Source organism: Dermacentor andersoni, chromosome 7 (genome assembly GCF_023375885.2).
Source record: "Dermacentor andersoni chromosome 7, qqDerAnde1_hic_scaffold, whole genome shotgun sequence".
Classification (NCBI taxonomy): Eukaryota; Metazoa; Arthropoda; class Arachnida; order Ixodida; family Ixodidae; genus Dermacentor; species Dermacentor andersoni.
In genome coordinates this window covers 13,276,933-13,294,693 of record NC_092820.1, presented here as the reverse complement: position 1 = coordinate 13,294,693, position 17,761 = coordinate 13,276,933, and the positions used below count along the sequence as shown (strand labels likewise).

General features: G+C 47.1%; 1 protein-coding gene across 2 annotated transcripts in view; it reads right to left on the bottom strand.

The window, feature by feature from the left end:
* d4 (double PHD fingers d4) overlaps positions 1-17,761 on the bottom strand; it is a 196,824-nt gene that overhangs the window by 157,272 nt on the left and 21,791 nt on the right. For both annotated transcript variants that reach the window (XM_050182386.2, XM_055073203.1), the window contains exon 3: positions 540-793. In XM_050182386.2, the coding sequence (XP_050038343.1) occupies positions 540-793 (254 nt within the window). The remainder of the gene's footprint in view (positions 1-539; positions 794-17,761) is intronic.

Here is a 17,761-nt window from a genome sequence, read left to right as displayed (position 1 = left end):
TGGGGTGAGACAGATATACAGACCCTGCACCGGCTTCTGAGAGCGAGACAGTGGCACCCGCACACGCGCGCCAGACGACTGCCTTGCCAATGACAACCCATCTCGCCCTGCGGTGTCACGCCACCGTATCTGTTCCACAAAGATGTGCTAGTGATGTAGTGTCGCGGTGATGCCCTGACATTGTGGAGGAAACGACAAACCCCCTCAATGTGCTAGAAGAATTTCGTTGGATCATTGCAGACAGTTGTGAGCACCAGGAAGAACATAGACAAACACTACCCACAGATTGGTGCAAGAAAGCAGATGAGCATCCTCGATTACTTTGTGAAGTAACCATATGTTAATGAAAGTCAATATTCTTTCTGTCCATTTCATAATTTAGACATATTTTTCAGTCTCTAGAAATCCAAATTACTGAGCATTTACTGTATTAGTCTTCCTTGCAGTAATGCCGTTTGTCTCCCCTGCCCTCAAGGGGGCCCCATAAAGCATAAAAAGGCGTGGTGGACCAAATGGACGGCAACATGTGTGATATATACCTTGGGCTTCTTCTTCTTCTTGCGTGTGTATGTCTCGTCATAGTCCTCCGTGTCTGTCTCAGGGTCGTCGGGGAAGTCGGCCACTGCTGTGGCCTCCAGCAGGGCAGCTGTTGACTCCTGGGCCTCGTCCAGGTACCACGACTGGTTAGAGTCCTCACCGCCAACCGGGGCTCCAGCCCCTTTGTCGGCAGCCTCGTCCAGGCCCTCCGTTGGCCGTGCCGCCACATTCTCCACCACGCTGATCTGGTGCATGTCTGCACACACACATGCTTGCTCTGATTGGACTGGTACTTGTTGACTGCTATTATTGCTCCATTTGTTATAGCTAACTGATATTTTAGACGATCATTTGAGTTCAAATCAAACTTTAAAACATTGAACGGTCATTTTGTGCTAAAGGCTACACAAGCAGCTTGACTGTGGCTCAAAAGACCTTACGTGGCATTAGCATAGAACTATTTACACAACACAATTCAAGTACACACCAAGACAAGCTCGCATACACTGTGGCGATTCTCAACTCTCTTGCCCCCCCCTTATGTTGTCTTCCAAGCACGGCTCTCCCATCTCTTGTGATCCAGCTTCCCCACATAGCAAAGTGCCAGCGGCAGCGTAGTTACAGAATAGTGCGAGAGATGGCTGGAGTGTTGCGCTGCTAAGCCTCTTCCTCTTTGGCTAGGGGCATGCGAGACTGTTTCGCAGGTGCACCGGCACACTTCGCAGAACTGTCCCGAAAAAGACTTCGGAGTGAGGCACCGGGACGAATGAACAAATTCGAATGCCCCTCCGTTACGGCGACTGTGCACACAAACTATTAGGCATTGGTTTTGTGGGGTTCTCACACCCATGCTCTTGGGACAAAGGAACAACGACACAGTAGTGCAAACCACAAGGGCATTTATTGCACCTTTCATAGATCAATGCCTGCTAGCCGAGTTGCTATCCACAAAACATGCCGATGGGCGCGCAACAAATCGTGGAAGTCAGACTCACCGCGACCAGATAGCGAGCGAATATGTTCGCCCCATGCTGGATCCCAACGCCTGGTCGTTCGCGCGTACGGTCACGCGAACAGTGGCGCGTTCGAAGGCGGCCACGCGAGACGGTCTCGCAGAAGCATGGATTGGCGCCCGCGCGGGACGCCCGCGGCGCTCACCGGCCCGCAACCCCAAGAGCAAGAGCCTTCCTTTCCCGCGCCCAAGTAACCCCACTGGCAGGCGGCATTAGCAGCGCAACACTCGCACCATCTCTCGTACTGCGCTTCAACCAGGCCGACTGCCACGGGCATCACGCAGACCACGCGGCGAAGCTGGATTGCAAGAGACGGGAGCTATGCGGAAAAACAAGATATCAGGGGACACGTGAGAGTCACGCATCCCCACATCCCCCCAACCTTAATTCACTACATATTCCAACGAAACATGTCACACGGTCTAACATCAACGCGTGCCAAGGTAGTACATGCAACAGTGGCCGCGCCAAGGAAATGTCCACGCGCTGTCCATAGCATGCGAGCCGACATTGTCCTTGAGTACACCGCTAGCATCCGCTGGTCACAGCAGCAGCTCCGCAGACTCGACGGCACGATTCCAGGCCAGGACTTCGGAAACGGTGACGCAGTAGTCGGCACGAGCAAGCATCGCTCGCGCCTTGCTGGCGAGAGCCGCAGTATAGCCACAGTAGCTGTCGGTGACTGCCGGCTCTTTTCTCCGCCGCCGAGGGTTGCAAGCTGGATACAGGCTGCGTCGAGCTGGCCACAGCATCCCCATCGCCCGGGGTGGCTCGATCGTAGTCTGGGGCAGCAGCGCAGACGATGTGCAGGTGACAGCAAACCAGGGGTGACTCCAATCACGCTGCATACGCTCAACACACTCGGCAAACACTAAAGTAGTGCAAGGGAGAGGAATTCTGCATGCGCATCGCCCACGTGGTACGATGTTCAACTCGGCTAGTAAAAGATGGGGCAGCTACTCAGATGCTAAGTTCACATGAACGAAGCTCGCCTCCTGGAGTCGAACGAGTAATCTCAATTCGTGCGAAGCTAACTAGAATGAGGGAAGCAAAGTGCAACACCTCAATGCCACGGTCCACCAGGTTGTGTCCCTCCACATGCGACAGGCAGCTTCGTTAAGCCTTAGGCCTAAAGCGTCGCTACCCTGACAACAACCGGCATCCAAAAAACACCCAAAATGGGCGCAAAACGTGCAGCCGCGATGAGACGTCAGCTCTGTTAGGTGGTCCTACCCCGCTCGGGGCACACACCATCCGAGTTGACAGCGCACACCGTCCCAGACTGTGTTGGAGCGCCCGGTGCCAGGCCGCAATACCAGTCAGCTCATAGTGGCACCCGTGGCCCGCAGCCACTCGGCTCCCAGAGCTGCGACTTCATCAGAGTCAAAGAGATAGAAGAAGCTATTTACATAAGAAATTCGGACCACCTACGAGGCTTCAGTACTCACTCGTTTCAGGCTTGCCAATGCTCCGCGGGCGCTAAGCCTCACTCTCCCAGGATGCAGACCACGTGGCTCTCGTACCGACGAATGCCATTAAAAAAACACTTGCGAAAAGGCTTAGCATGTTGACATGTTCAAACACACTACAGCCACCATCACCTCGCTCAAGAAAGCACGCCGCCGACGCTAGCGATCAAAATCCACGCTAGCCCTACGCTTCGGTTCAAACAAAGGTCTTGAACGAAGCAAAACTGTTAAAACTATCGTCCGATGCCCCAAGAGGTCCACGTTGAGCAGCTAGATGTGTGGTTCTCACACCCATGCTCTTAGGACAAAGGAACGACGACACAGTAGTGCAAACAATCACAAGGGCATTTATTGCACCTTTCATAGATCTATTTCATAGATCAATGCCTGCTAGCCAAGTTGCTATCCACAAAACATGCTGATGGGCACATGACAAATCGCGGAAGTCCGGCTCACCATGACCGGATAGCGAGCGAATATGTTCGCCCCATGCTGGATCCCAACGCCTGGTCATTCGCGCGTACGGTCACGCGAATGGTGGCGCGTTCGAAGGCGGCCACGCGAGACGGTCTTGCAGAAGCATGAATAGGCGCCCGCGTGGGACATTTGCGGCGCTCGCCGGCCCACAACCCCAAGAGCAAGAGCCTTCCTTTCCCGCGCCCAAGTAACCCTGCCGGCAGGCGCCGTTAGCAGCGCAACACTTGCGCCATCTCTCGTACTGCGCTTCAACCAGGCCGACTGCCGCGGGCATCACGCAGGCCATGCGGCGAAGCTGGATTACAGGAGACGGGAGCTATGCGGGAAAACAAGATATCAGGGGACACATGAGAGTCGCGCATCCCCACAGTTTCCAACATGGGGGCGGACATATTTGCTCAATACTCTGTCGCATTTTCTCGGACTTCCTCAATTTGTCAACACCCATCGGCATGTTCTACTATTACTAATTTGGCTAGCTGGCATTGGTGAATGAAAGGTGCAAATAAATGCCTTTGTGTTTGTTTGCACAACTGCATTGTCGTTCCTTTGCCCAGAGGGCTCAAATGAGACCCCAGTACACACATGCAAAACATATTTTAATAGATCACGTTGGTACTGTCAAATATCACTATGTCAGAATCTAATACAGTCTAACCCGTTTATAACTAACTCAATAGTTTTGTAAAAAGCGGCCATTATATCAGTAGTCCATTATATATGGACTTACCCATAAAAACACTAAAAGATTAACCCCAATGAAGCTGGCGTTCGGTCCAAAAACCAGATTTTCAGTGTCGTTTTTGTTCCCGGCGCATTCCTGTACCTAGCTGAAAATTTCTGTCCATCTAAAGAATGAAATGCATCGTCGTATAGGTCTTTGAAATGGTCCTTGCAGTGGCGTAACAACTATTTCTTGAGTGGAGGGGAGGAAGGCAGCACACTTCAAACAATCTGACCCCCTCTCTCTTTCCACACACACACACAAACACACACACACACACACAAACACACACATATATATAGTCGTACCGTAAGAAGCCAACAAGCAAAGACACCAAGGACAGCATGGGGGAAATTACTTGTACTCATTAATTGAATTAAAGTGACAAAGCAATGAAAATGAAAGTGGATTAAAAAACAACTGGCTGCAGGTGGGATGTGAACCCACGTCTTCGCATTACGTGTGCGACACTCACTCCAATTAAGCTACCACCGCACCGTTATCCCATCCACTTATCTGAGGTACCCAGAAAATTGGATGGGACACATGCTTGCGATGCGATGAAGTGTATAATTTGCCAGAGAAGATAGGCACGCGACATTCGAGCCGGCAAAAAATAGGCTGGTATCATCAGGGTATCATATGTGCTTGACCATATGATCAATGTTAGCAATGTTGTTAATGTAAAGGACAAGGAGAAAAGAACCCGAAATGCTTCCCAGTGGAACAGCTACATTAATTGGCTTGACTGAAAAAGAGTGACCATTAATCATCACAAACTGCGACCAATGCTGCAGGTATGATGAAATAACTGACAGAGCTTTCCCTCAAGTTCCATAGTGCTTAAATTTTTTAATAAGTATGTTGTGATTAATATGATCAAATGCATGAATGACCAAAACATTTCAGTATTATTTCTTTTTGCATGAGTAGTGCCAGCTCAGTAAATTTATCTTTTCTGAAGCTGTACTGCGAGTCAGTTAGCATGTTGTAGCATTCAGTAAATGAAATTAAACGCGATAAAATTAATTTTTCTTTCAAGACCTTTTGAAAAGACTGGTATAGTTAAGATTGGACTGTGGTTTGTAAGATCATTCGTATCATCTTTTTTGTAAATTGCTATAATTCTTGCCCACTGAATTTACAAGGAAATACCACATGTGACAGACAATTGTTAATCATATGCGTTCAGCAATGCGTGATCAAGTCAATAACGAATTTTACCGGTTTTACCTGAACATTCGTTATATCTGTGGCTGTGCTGTTTTTTAAACTAGTGTAGGTTGTAATAACTTCTGAGTGGCATACTGGACACAAAAACATTATATGCATGTAAGAGAGGCTGTCACCTCCCGACGATAATGGAGTATTAGAAAGAAATGAATCATTAGGTGCATTTGCTAGTTCTGCTCTAGAAACGTCCACATTGTCTTTCAATATCGTTGTAATAGGTTCAGTACTTCCGCCAAATATCGTATTTAGTTTACGTCATATGTTCCCAGATTGTTGGCTTGACGAAATTAAGCGGTTATAATGGTATCTGTTTTTAGCAGCACAAAGTTCATTAGTGACCTGATTTCTATATTTTTAAAGCACTAAGCATATGAGGGCATCTAGTTTTAATAAATGTTCCATACAGCTGTTCTCATTTTCTTGATAGATGCACAAGGTCAGTCATTATCCATCGCTTACAAGCTTTCTTTGGTCGCATAAATGTTTTTTGGTGGAACGCATGAATTGTAGATAGATGTAAACTTTCCTAAGAACCTGGCATAGGCAATTTCTGGATTATGTTCACTCAGAACATCATCCCAGTTTACAGGTGCAATAGATTCACGAGAAGCAGTTAGTACAAAATAGTTACTTGATCTGTAAGAAAGGTGCACTACTGGTGTAGAGAGGTCAATAGCTTAAGATTCGTTTACCGAAATTAATACTGGAAGACTGTCACTGAGGCAACAGTTAATGACACCAGAGTGCGCATGGCACAAATCAACATCCGTGACGAAGACATCAAGAAGTATTTCTGTGGTTGTTGCCAGCCTTGTTACATTATTACATTACATTACATTTTGGCAATTGTGTATATCCAAGAGAGACTCAAAGGCAGCTTTATTAGGATTCTCTGCCAGTAAATTAATATTCAAACTGCTACCTAAAATGATTTGATATTTATGATAATTTACAAATTCCAGGAGTGAATCTAAAAAGCTAAAAAAGGAGGAAACGTCACAGCGAGGTGGGCGATAGCAACACAGAATAAAGGTTTCCGTGATCTGAGAACAAGTGCTTCATAGTGAGGGGAAGAACAACAAAATTCTGAAAGTTATTTGCACTGCACTTCTTTTGAGGCTAAAATAGACACACCTCCACCACGCTTCTCACAGCAGTTTACAAAGACTTATATCCGTGCATTTCAAACACACCCTCTTCACAAGTAAACCATGTTTCCATATACATCACAACATCGAGCACAATTTGAACCTCACTAAAGAAACATTCAATGTCATCAACTAATTGTGACTGGATTTCACATTTTAAAATGGACACAGTTACACCATTGCTGAAATTCAGTCACCATTACGTCACTTAGTTGCATCAGTTTTGCAGCTTTACTTGTCGATGAAGCCATCACAGATGAGAAAAACACTTTTGCTCTCTTGTTTACTCAATGAAAACGCACACTGACCAGAATGTTCCGGCCACTATTAACGCACACGAATGACTGTGCCATGTCTATTGATTCATGAAAAGAGTTATCAGTATTCTGTCACAAAAACGATACTCAACATCAGCCTATATATGACTTCAGAATGTGGTGACTCTCCAATTTCATTGATTGTACCCGATATCAACAACATTGCAGCTAGCAAAAACTGTCCTCGTGTTCAAATGCATTCACGATAACAGTCACTGCCAATAATCGGTTCCCTATCTCTTATACAATGTTTCTAAAAAATATAATGCAAAAATAATCTGACGTTTATGCCTCGCTCTGTGCCTTTGTGTTCAATTTAGGACTGCCTGATTGGCTTCAACGCTATCAGTTATAATACAGCTTTTCTTACTACTGTGCCATCGTAATCTGTTGTCTTTGTATTGCTCCATTTCGAAGTGTACTCAATAAGTATGCAGAGCTCTTCATTGGATTTTTTCCAGGTCATGCTCCTGCCTTATGGCAAGTGTCTCTGAGCTGTCCAATTTTTTTCGCAAAGATTCCCCCCCCCCCCCCCTTCCCATTATGACACGATACATATTTCCACCCACTTTCAGGCTTTTAGTCACAGCCATTCCGAGAAGATGTTTTAGTGCTGGACATATGTGATCATTCACGTAGACAGGCGATTCTGTTTTACTGCCAAAGTCGCTGTTCTTAAGAGACACCTTTTTTTGCCTTCTCAAGCAGGGTGTCCTGCTTCTGTCATCATGTGAACTGCACATAATGCAGCCCAGCTTTCTTATAATTCTTTTAAATTGTATTGAAGTTGAAGTTGAATTTATTTTCATGAGTAGGTACAAACAGTAGTACAAACAGGTGAAGTATAATTGCACAATCGGAGGTCCCGAAGTAAAAACTGTCGGGGGGACCTCCTTGTTTCTAACATGAGCACGGTGACAAGCCTCAATGTCATCTGGTGCACCGCACACTCGTGAAAGCTGCCCAAGTTTGCAACAGCAGTGATGTCCTCACTGGGGTTTTCCTCTATACTTTTAATTTCGATGCTTTTGTTCCTCAGATATTGTTTGGAGTGTTGTAAACGAGACTCTGCGTCTGCAAGGCATTTTTTTATTCCATCAAGTTCAGCATGTAGCTTACTATTTTCATTCTTCAGATCAGCGTTTCCCGCCTTGATGGCGTCACAATTATGTCGAATGTCTTCAAAGATAGCATTGATGCGATTCACACTACGAACATCGTCACGAAGTTCTATTTGCAATGCTTTCATCTCTGCACATAACTTCCTTTCTACAGCCTCAATGACTGTCTTCAGCTCCTGCCCTAGTTCATTCCTTAAATCATTGATTAACTTCCGCATACTCAAGATAGTAACAGCACGCACACGAAGACACACACAAAAAAGATGCAAAGTAAAAATAAGCAAAGGCAGCAGTGACAGCTAGTGAGTAAAAAGAATAAGTACCACAAATGGCACCCATGCAAACACACTATGTAACCTGTAAAATAGGAAATGCAGATGCGCGAGGTGCTTTGACCACTATGTTGCCACTGCTGCCAAAGAAGTACATGCCTGCTGAATAGCTCACTTTAAGCAGTCTAGTGATGCTGACAGTGCCAAAGGCCACAGTATCCAGCTACACAGCTGAACCACATGTGTCCCGTGGCTGGCAGTGAACAGAAGCGGCAGTAGTCCCAATGCGCCGAGATGAATCGGCATAACCAAGAGCAGCGACAAAATTTCCCGAACTGTCTCCTGAAGACTTGCAGTATCCTGCTTGCTGAAGACGGCACCGGGAACCAGGTGTAAAATAGGCAATGCAGATGCGCGAGATGCTATGACCGCTACGCTGCCACTGCTGCCAAAGAAGTACACGGCTTCTGAGTAGCTCGCTTTAAGCAGTCTGGTGATGCTGACAGTGCCAAAGGCCACAGTATCCAGCTACACAGCTGAACGACACGTGTCCTGAGGCTGGCAGTGAACAGAAGTGGCAGTAGTCCCAATGCGCTGAGATGAATCGGCATAACCAAGAGCAGCGACAAAATTTCCCGAACTGTCTCCTGAAGACTTGCAGTATCCTGCTTGCTGAAGACGGCACCGGGAACCAGGTGTAAAATAGGCAATGCAGATGCGCGAGATGCTATGACCGCTACGCTGCCACTGCTGCCAAAGAAGTACACGGCTTCTGAGTAGCTCGCTTTAAGCAGTCTGGTGATGCTGACAGTGCCAAAGGCCACAGTATCCAGCTACACAGCTGAACGACACGTGTCCTGAGGCTGGCAGTGAACAGAAGCGGCAGTAGTCCCAATGCGCTGAGATGAATCGGCATAACCAAGAGCAGCGACAAAATTTCCCGAACTGTCTCCTGAAGACTTGAAGTATCCTGTTTGCTGAAGACGGCAGCAGGAACCAGGTGTAAAATAGGCAATGCAGATGCGCGAGATGCTATGACCGCTACGCTGCCACTGCTGCCAAAGAAGTACACGGCTTCTGAGTAGCTCGCTTTAAGCAGTCTGGTGATGCTGACAGTGCCAAAGGCCACAGTATCCAGCTACACAGCTGAACGACACGTGTCCTGAGGCTGGCAGTGAACAGAAGCGGCAGTAGTCCCAATGCGCTGAGATGAATCGGCATAACCAAGAGCAGCGACAAAATTTCCCGAACTGTCTCTTGAAGACTTGAAGTATCCTGTTTGCTGAAGACGGCAGCAGGAACCAGGTGTAAAATAGGCAATGCAGATGCATGAGATGCTTCGACCGCTACGCTGCCACTGCTGCCAAAGAATTATTCGATTGTGTTGGATACATAGAGACCAACTTCACATCGCTTCAACAGCCATCAATCTAACCTGCACATATGACCTTGGGACCGATCACATGAAAAGCCAGCCAAGTAAACATACTAGGGGCAAGCATTCCGTGACAGCTTGCAGCCCGTTAGCACACAGACTGGAGGTGAATTTTCAGCATGGCCACACTGCCGTGGCCATTAGGGCTAATCAGCGCTTCTGCCACAGGCATCGTCGACTGAAGTTACAGTTTGGTGACTAATCGATGCAGACCTATTCGCAGGCACCACGCGACACTCAGAAAGCTGACAAACTGCTTCGCAAACAAAAGCAAGTGCACAGGATGGCAATGTTCAGGGCCGCCATATTTGCGACCCATGGAATGACAGTCTCTCGTTACCAATGCCGTTCACGCACACATACATTGGTCTTTTTTTAACACATCTGCTTTCTTTCTTTCTTTTTACCTTTTAACAACTCGTCACAAGACTAACTATTGATTTAAAACGCAGGTGTGAAAGTGTCTTGACCTGGCTGCATGCATTGTTGGTGCAGACAGTGGATGAACGAGGGGGTCAAACGAACTTGCCGTGATCCTGCAGATTTTAATATTTTTCACAGGAGGCAAATCACGCCAAAACTGGTCATGAAACAGGACACGTACAATGGATATCTGCTCTTTACCATCGGTGCTGGCTACTAGAGTAACAGAATGTGTGCTCCTTTCGCCTGTTGCACAAATTGGCCTAGCCCATCTGTTGTAAAGTTGGGACAGCCCTTTTGTATCTCGGAGAAAAACTGGAAAGCAAAACTTTCCACGCAATAAATAAAATATTACTGCAAAACACAGGTCCACTATTAAATAGGGAACTTTAATGTTATTCAGTACAATATGATGTCACTGATTCATTAATTTCAGAGGAAAGAAAGCAGTTGATCCTATTCAACAGAAATTGTATCGATAAAAAATGCATTTTCTAGACCTTCGTGTACTAGAACTGAGCTGTAATCAGTGCTGGCACACTAATTTGTTCTTTCCATTAATAACAGTACACCGCACTGCACATCTCGACTTCTATGTGCCCAAGTTACTTACAGCTACAGTCACGTACAACTTTAGAAAAAAGGAGAGGCCCCGCCCAGATGACCAAAGCATGACAGTCAATTACCTCCGTAACTAAAATACGCACTCCCACTAAAACAATCGTGCTTTTAAAATATGTAATTCTAGATATAAATAAATACTTTTGTATTTTGATGACTGGTTTGGTAGAGCTCTTGTGCTTGGAATGCTACAGCACATGCCGGATCGCGAGAGAAAAATAACCCCGTGCCTTCTACAATGCTACGCATTGTCTGCTTTTTAGCTTTATTTAAAGGCACAAAATCAGAAAGAGCAGCTCTGCATGGCTTTTGCACTGGTTTACATGTATATGGAACACTTGCTACTCGTTTTCCGAGCTTAAAATAAATCAGTTGCTTTGGAACAAGTACTTAAAAGAAAACAATGCATCTATTGCAACCATTACAAACCTGAGGCGAGAAGACGGTCGAGGCAGAAAAGGTACAAAAACGCTTCATTCTTCGTTTTAAATAAATACTCTTGGTTTTAAATAGCATAAAATTTATATTTTTTTGTGGTTTTGTGTTTTCCTAAACTCATTTTCAAAAATGTGATAGGCTTTCTTTTCCTTTTCACATTTTTAATATTTTTTTGCAAGCCTGCAATCTTGCCAGTTCGTGCAAGGCATTCCAGTTCATGCAAGTCTTCCGCCATGGAGCCCAGCGAAGTGATATCGGAATTCGATCCTTTGTTGCCGAACGAGCCTTGTGTCACCTCGATGCCCACACCCCCACGAAGCCTCGACAAGAAGAACAAGAGGGGCCACATCCTGAACAGCGATTCATGCAACATGATCCTCCACTGCTACACGTATTGGCGTAACAGGGAGTCTGAATGCAGCATTGAGGACACGATGAGCTTTGTCGCCGAGATGCTCAGTGTCAGCGAAAGCAGTGTGGTCAAAGCTTCACATATTTTGGGTGGCAAACTGTTGATACCCTCGCGAAAGCACCCATGAAATGCAGAGAAAAGAAGACACAACACAGAGTATGACTATTCACGTTGTACGCGCTGAGGTCATGTGTGCACGATTTCTTTTGCCGCAACGAAATACCGAGGGTCGAGAAGATAACTAACGAGTCCTCAAAGCTGCTTATCGACCGGGATGACATCGCTGAATGGCGGAATCGCTATCTTCGTGACGTGGAGTGCTACCGGGTGGAAGGCCGAAAGATCTTTTTGCAGGACGAGACATGGGTGACGGCAGGACGCACTCGGTCGATCGTGTGGACAGACACAGTGGTGCAGAAGCACGGACGCCTGTATGCTCGAGCAAGTGGCCTCACGATGGGTCTGAAATATCCTTCCGGAAAAGGCCAGCGCCTGATTGTGACGCACATTGGCAGCAAGATGGCTTTGTCGCCGGCTGCTTGGATATATTCCAAGACCAAAAAACAGGTGACTACCACGAAGAAATGGATGGCAATCGCTTCAACGGATGGTTTAATTACATTCTGCAGAAGTTGCCAGCTGGTAGCGCCATTGTCTTGGGCAATGCACCTTACCATACCCTGCGAGAAGAGAAATTGCAGACGGCGGCTTGGAAGAAGAAAAAAAATACAGGAGTGTTTTAAAAGAAAAAACATGGTCTACAGTGAAAGGATGGTGAAAAAGCAGCTTCTTAAGTTGGTAGCATCTGTAAAGTCACGCTTTTTGAGCTACATCGTAGACAATGAAGCTGAAAGGGCCGGTTGCATTGTACTCAGGTTCCCACCGTACCACAGCGAATTTAATCCTATCGAGCTCCTATGGAGAAAGGTGAAAAATGGCATCGCTGCAGACAACAGAGGCTTCAAGCTGTACACAGCTGAAGACGTCTTGAGGGAAAAAATTAAGCACATAACGGCGAAAGACTGGAGGAAGAGCATTCAGAACGTGATGGACCTTGAGGCAAAGTTCAGGCTTGACATGTCGGGGAGTGACCACATCCAACTCATCATCATCCGACTGGGTGAAGATGACACTGAAGAATGCGACCCCGACTGCGAACTGTCTGGCATTGAGCCAGTCGATGAAGCATAACCATAATCATCATCATCATCATCATCATCGGCCTGTTTTATATCCACTGCAGGACGAAGGCCTCTCCCTGCGATCTCTAATTACCCCTGTACTGTGCCAACTGATTCCAACTAGCGCCCGCAACTTTCCTAATTTCATCACACCACCTAGTTTTCTGTCGTACTCGTTTGCGTTTCCCTTCTCTTGGTACCCATTCTGCAACCCTAATGGTCCAATGCTCATCTAACCTGCGCATTACATGACCTGCTCAGCTCCATTTTTTTTCTTTTATGTCAATTAGAATACCATCTACACCTGTTTGCTCTCTGATCCAAACCGCTCTCTTTCTGTCTCTTAACGTTATGCCTAGCAATCTTCGTTCCATCGCTCTTTGCATGGTCCTTAACTTGTTCTCAAGCTTCTTTGTCAGTCTCCAAGTCTCTGCCCTATCATATGTCAGCACTGGTAAAATGCACTGATTGTACACCTTCCTTTGCAATGATAATGGTAAGGTTCCAGTCAGGAGCTGGCAATGTCTGCCATATGCAATCCAACCCATTTTTATTCTACTGTGAATTTCCTTCTCATGATCAGGGTTCCCTGTGATTAATTGACCTAGGTAAACGTACTCCTTTACAGACTCTAGAGGCCGACTGGTGATCCTGAACTCTTGTTCCTTTGCCCAGCTATTTATCATTATCTTTGTCTTCTGCATATTAATCTTCAACCCCACTTTTACACTCTCACTGTTAAGGTCCCCAATCATTTGTTGTAACTCGTCGGCATTGTTGCTGAACAGAACAATGTCATCCGCAAACCGAAGGTTGCCGAGATATTCGCCGTCGATATTTACTCCTAAGCCTTCCCAGTTTAGTAGCTTCAATACTTCTTCCAAGCACACAGTGAATAGCATTGGAGAAACTGTGTCTCCCTGTCTGACCCCTTTCTTAAAAGGTATCTTCCTGCTTTTCTTGTGTAGAATCAAGGTGGCTGTAGAACCTCTGTAGATATTTTCCAAAGTATTTAAGTAAGCGTTCTGTACTCCTTGATTACGTAATGCTGCTATGACTGTTCGTACTTTACTGAATCAAATGCCTTTTCGTAATCTATGAAAGCCATATAGAGAGGCTTATTATACTCTGCGGATTTCTTGATAACCTGATTAATGACATGGTTGTGATCCATTGTAGAGTATCCCTTCCTGAATCCAGCCTGTTCTCTTGGTTGACTAAAGTTTGGTGTTGCCTTTATTCTATTGGAGATTATTTTGGTAAATATTTTTACTGGGAGTAAACTAATGGGCCTATAATTCTTCGATTCTTTAACGTCTCCCTTTTTGTGGATTAGTATAATGTTAGCATTCTTACAGTTTTCTGGGACCCTTGCAGTCGATAAACACTTCGTATAAAGAGCCGTCAGTTTTTCAAGCATTATGTCTTCTCCATCTTTGATTAAATTGACGGTTATGCCATCTTCTCCTGCCGCTCTTCCTCGTTTCATGTCTTGCAAGGCCTTTCTGACCTCATCGCTAGTTATAGGAGTTTCTGTATCCTGCTCATTACCGTTTCTAATTGAGGTATCCTGACTCTGGGTACTGTACAGGTCAGTATAGAATTCTTCCGCTGCTTTTACTATATCTTCGAGATTGCTGATGATATTACCCTGCTTATCTTTCACTGCATACATCTTGGTTTGTCCTATGCCAAGTTTCTTTCTCACTGATTTCAGGCTGCGTCCATTTTTTACCTCTTATTCAGCCTTTCTCATGTTATATTTTCTTATATCACTTATTTCTGCCTTGTTGATCAGTTTTGACAGTTCTGAGAATTCTATCTTATCTCTTGAGTTGGACACTTCCATTTTTTGTTGTTTCTTTATTAGGTCCTTTGTTACTTGGGAGAGCTTGCCTAATGGTTGCCTTGGTGCCTTGCCTCCCACTTCAATTGCAGCCTCTGAAGCCAACAGCTTTTTATTAACAAAAGAACAGCCTTTATTAGGGTTACCAAAATTTTGCCCGTGGGTTCGCAGCAGCCAACCATCCTCCCATGACCTATCAAATAAATAAGCAGTTCATTTGGTGGCATATTCCTTTTAATGGCTACTGAAAAAGCAACGTACTGCACAGAACATGCTCAATTTAAGTACTGGTATGGAAGACTTGCTCAACGCCATTTTTGTCTTGAATGGAGCCTCCTTGCTGCCCCAAGAAGTGGCGCTACTGCAAATCCCCGCTCGTCATTATCATTTCTGCCTGGTTTGTGGCCACAGTAGTTCCGGTCTCAGCTTAGTAAGCCATGTCAGACAATCCAGCAGCTAATTTGTTTCTTTCTTCGTGCACGACGCTGCAAGTAGGCCACATTTTTCGTTTGTGCGACTAGCGTAAGTGTGACGGCGTGGTGGTGTTTGCCTTGTGTGATGTGTCAAGGTAGAGGTGATCCAACGTGGCATACGGAAACATCGCATCAAGTGTCTAGTGGTGCTGACAGTGCCCACGCAGACTGCGCTGGGGAATGGCGGCAAGCAGGTGCCGGGAGGCCTAGGATTTGTCACCTTCCGCTGTGCTCCCTACTGACGCCGAAATTGTTCTGCCGAAACCTGCGCAGTGGTTGCATTGCGATTCTGAACACCATCTCATTTGACAGTGTCACAGGTGCTGATACTGCTGTACTGACATGCGCAGAGCTCGACAACGGTGAGATCATTCATCAGGTTTCTACTGCACCGCCGGATGGTGACTCCTTGTCGGAAGATGACGGACCATATGCTATGCTGCCGTCGCATGCGGACCATGTACAGTGAAACCTCGTTAAACCTTAGTTGGCTGAAGCTCGGAAAATGCGCGTACTAAACGGCAGTACTGTTTCACCGAAATAGCATGAGATCACCCACTTACCTGTCGAAAACGGAACTCAGAGAGAGTGCGGTGAAAGGGGAAAAAACATGCAGTAATTATCCACTTCGCACAACAAAAGTTATTTTCGTTTGATACCGCGGCGGCCTAGCACGACGACAGCGGTCTCAAACTTACTGAAGCTGCGTGCCAGCTTTTCAGCCAGCCCCCTCTTCTCGGCAAACACTGGCATGGCAGATTCCTCGTTGGTGTTACGTATTCTCCGTGCACGCGCGCAGTAGTGCTGCAGAAGTCCCGGGGCGCCTTTTTCATTGCCGAGTGCTGGAGTTTGGAAAACTTTTCGTTTGGAATAGAGTTACGTTATCGCACCCCTGTTCTCATCGCGACAATTGCATTCATGAGGCTGACGTAACGCAGAGCTTCTGCCACTATCGGGCCTAAATCGCCCGTGCTGTTGCTTTCCGTGTCGTCCTCATCACTGTCGCTGGCCGACCCTTCGTCAACAACAGAGGCAACGATGGCGAAAAGTCGAACCTCGTAGCCGACATCTCTTCGCGGTCGCAGCAGCGCTGTTGAGCAACTTCTTCGCATTCCAAATGCCACACACCGTAGTCAACAGCAGATCCCTGTCGCGTGCCAGCGCCGACTTCGCGTCACGTTTGATAGCACGGACGATGTCTAATTTTTCTTCTATGCTGAGTGTGGTATCCTGTGTTAACTTCTGGTTTCGGTTTTGGGTCTTTACATCAGGGCGCCACTCAGCGCCAAACGCTGTAAGTTGCCTCCTGTTTCCCCTCGGAGAAATAAAAGAGCATTCTTTGTCTGGTCCCCGACTGAAGCAGTCCGGCTCTTTCTTGCGGCGCTGCGCGCCCCGACCGTTTAGGCCTCATGCCGTAACCCTTTCGCCCGGCCACCCCGTCGAAGCTACAACAAACTGGCGACGAGGTAAACCATTACTCTGCTTCCTACGTGCCCTTGCCGTACTTCTCCTCCTCCTCCTGCTACCGGCATGCAAGACGCCGCAGCTACGTCTCCTCCGTCAGCCGCAACTGCTCCGCCTTTGTTTTCGGTGCCCGGCATGGCGTTCGTACCCCACATGCCGCCTTTCCTGGCGCTACCGGGTACTCCTGCGGTACCGTGGCTCACGTGGAAACGGTACTTTTGCACGTTTCTCGAGGCAACCAGAGGCGAGGCACTACAAGACGAGAGGAAGAAAGCCATTTTACTGAGCAACTTAGGCTTCGAGGGGCAGCGTCTCTACTACGACCTCGCGTCGCAAACGGACCAGACGCGTACTACGTTCGAAGACGTTCTCCGCATCTTCGACCAGCACTACGAAGAATGCACCAATCCCCTGGTGCACCGCATTATCTTCCGGGACAGGAAGCAACTACCTGGGGAAACCTTCCAGGACTTCATCACTGCGCTACAAAGGCTAGCGCCTGCTTGTGCGTTCGGCGCTTGGCATGACGAGTCCCTTCGCGACCAAATCCTCCAAGGCGTCGCATCAAAAAGAGTACGAGAACGGCTACTATACGAAGGAGCGTCCCTCATGCTCAAGAAGGCCCAGGAAATCGGATGAACTGTACAACAAGTTCACAAAGAACTTGAAGTCTTTAACAGCTCGTCGGTTCAGCGCGTCTTGACGCAACGCCAAGATGGCGTCGACAGCCATCACCTTCCTCGCCCGGGCGTGCAAGATGGCGGTTCCCGCCACCCTTCTCCCTCGACCCGGCGGCTTCAAGATGGCGCTCGGCGACATGGCGGAAAGTCGCGACCTGGGGAGGCCGGCCAACATGGCGGGCGGCCCAAATTCCGCGAAGCCAGTCAAGACATTGCGGGCCATTGCTACCGATGTGGTTCACCTCCCCACATCGCATCTGATCCAGGGTGTCCAGCCAAGCACGTTTCCTGCCGTGCATGCGGAAAAGTAGGTCATTTCGCTTCAGTTTGCCGTTCGAGCAACCGAAAGCATCGACAGTCCCCTGCTCGTACGCAGCTTGATTTCACTACATGCCAACAGGTGTCAGGAGTTCCAGCTGACCCAAGCGTTCAGTTTCCGTATCTCCCGCACAACGCTCCCTCGTAGTTCGCCCAGCC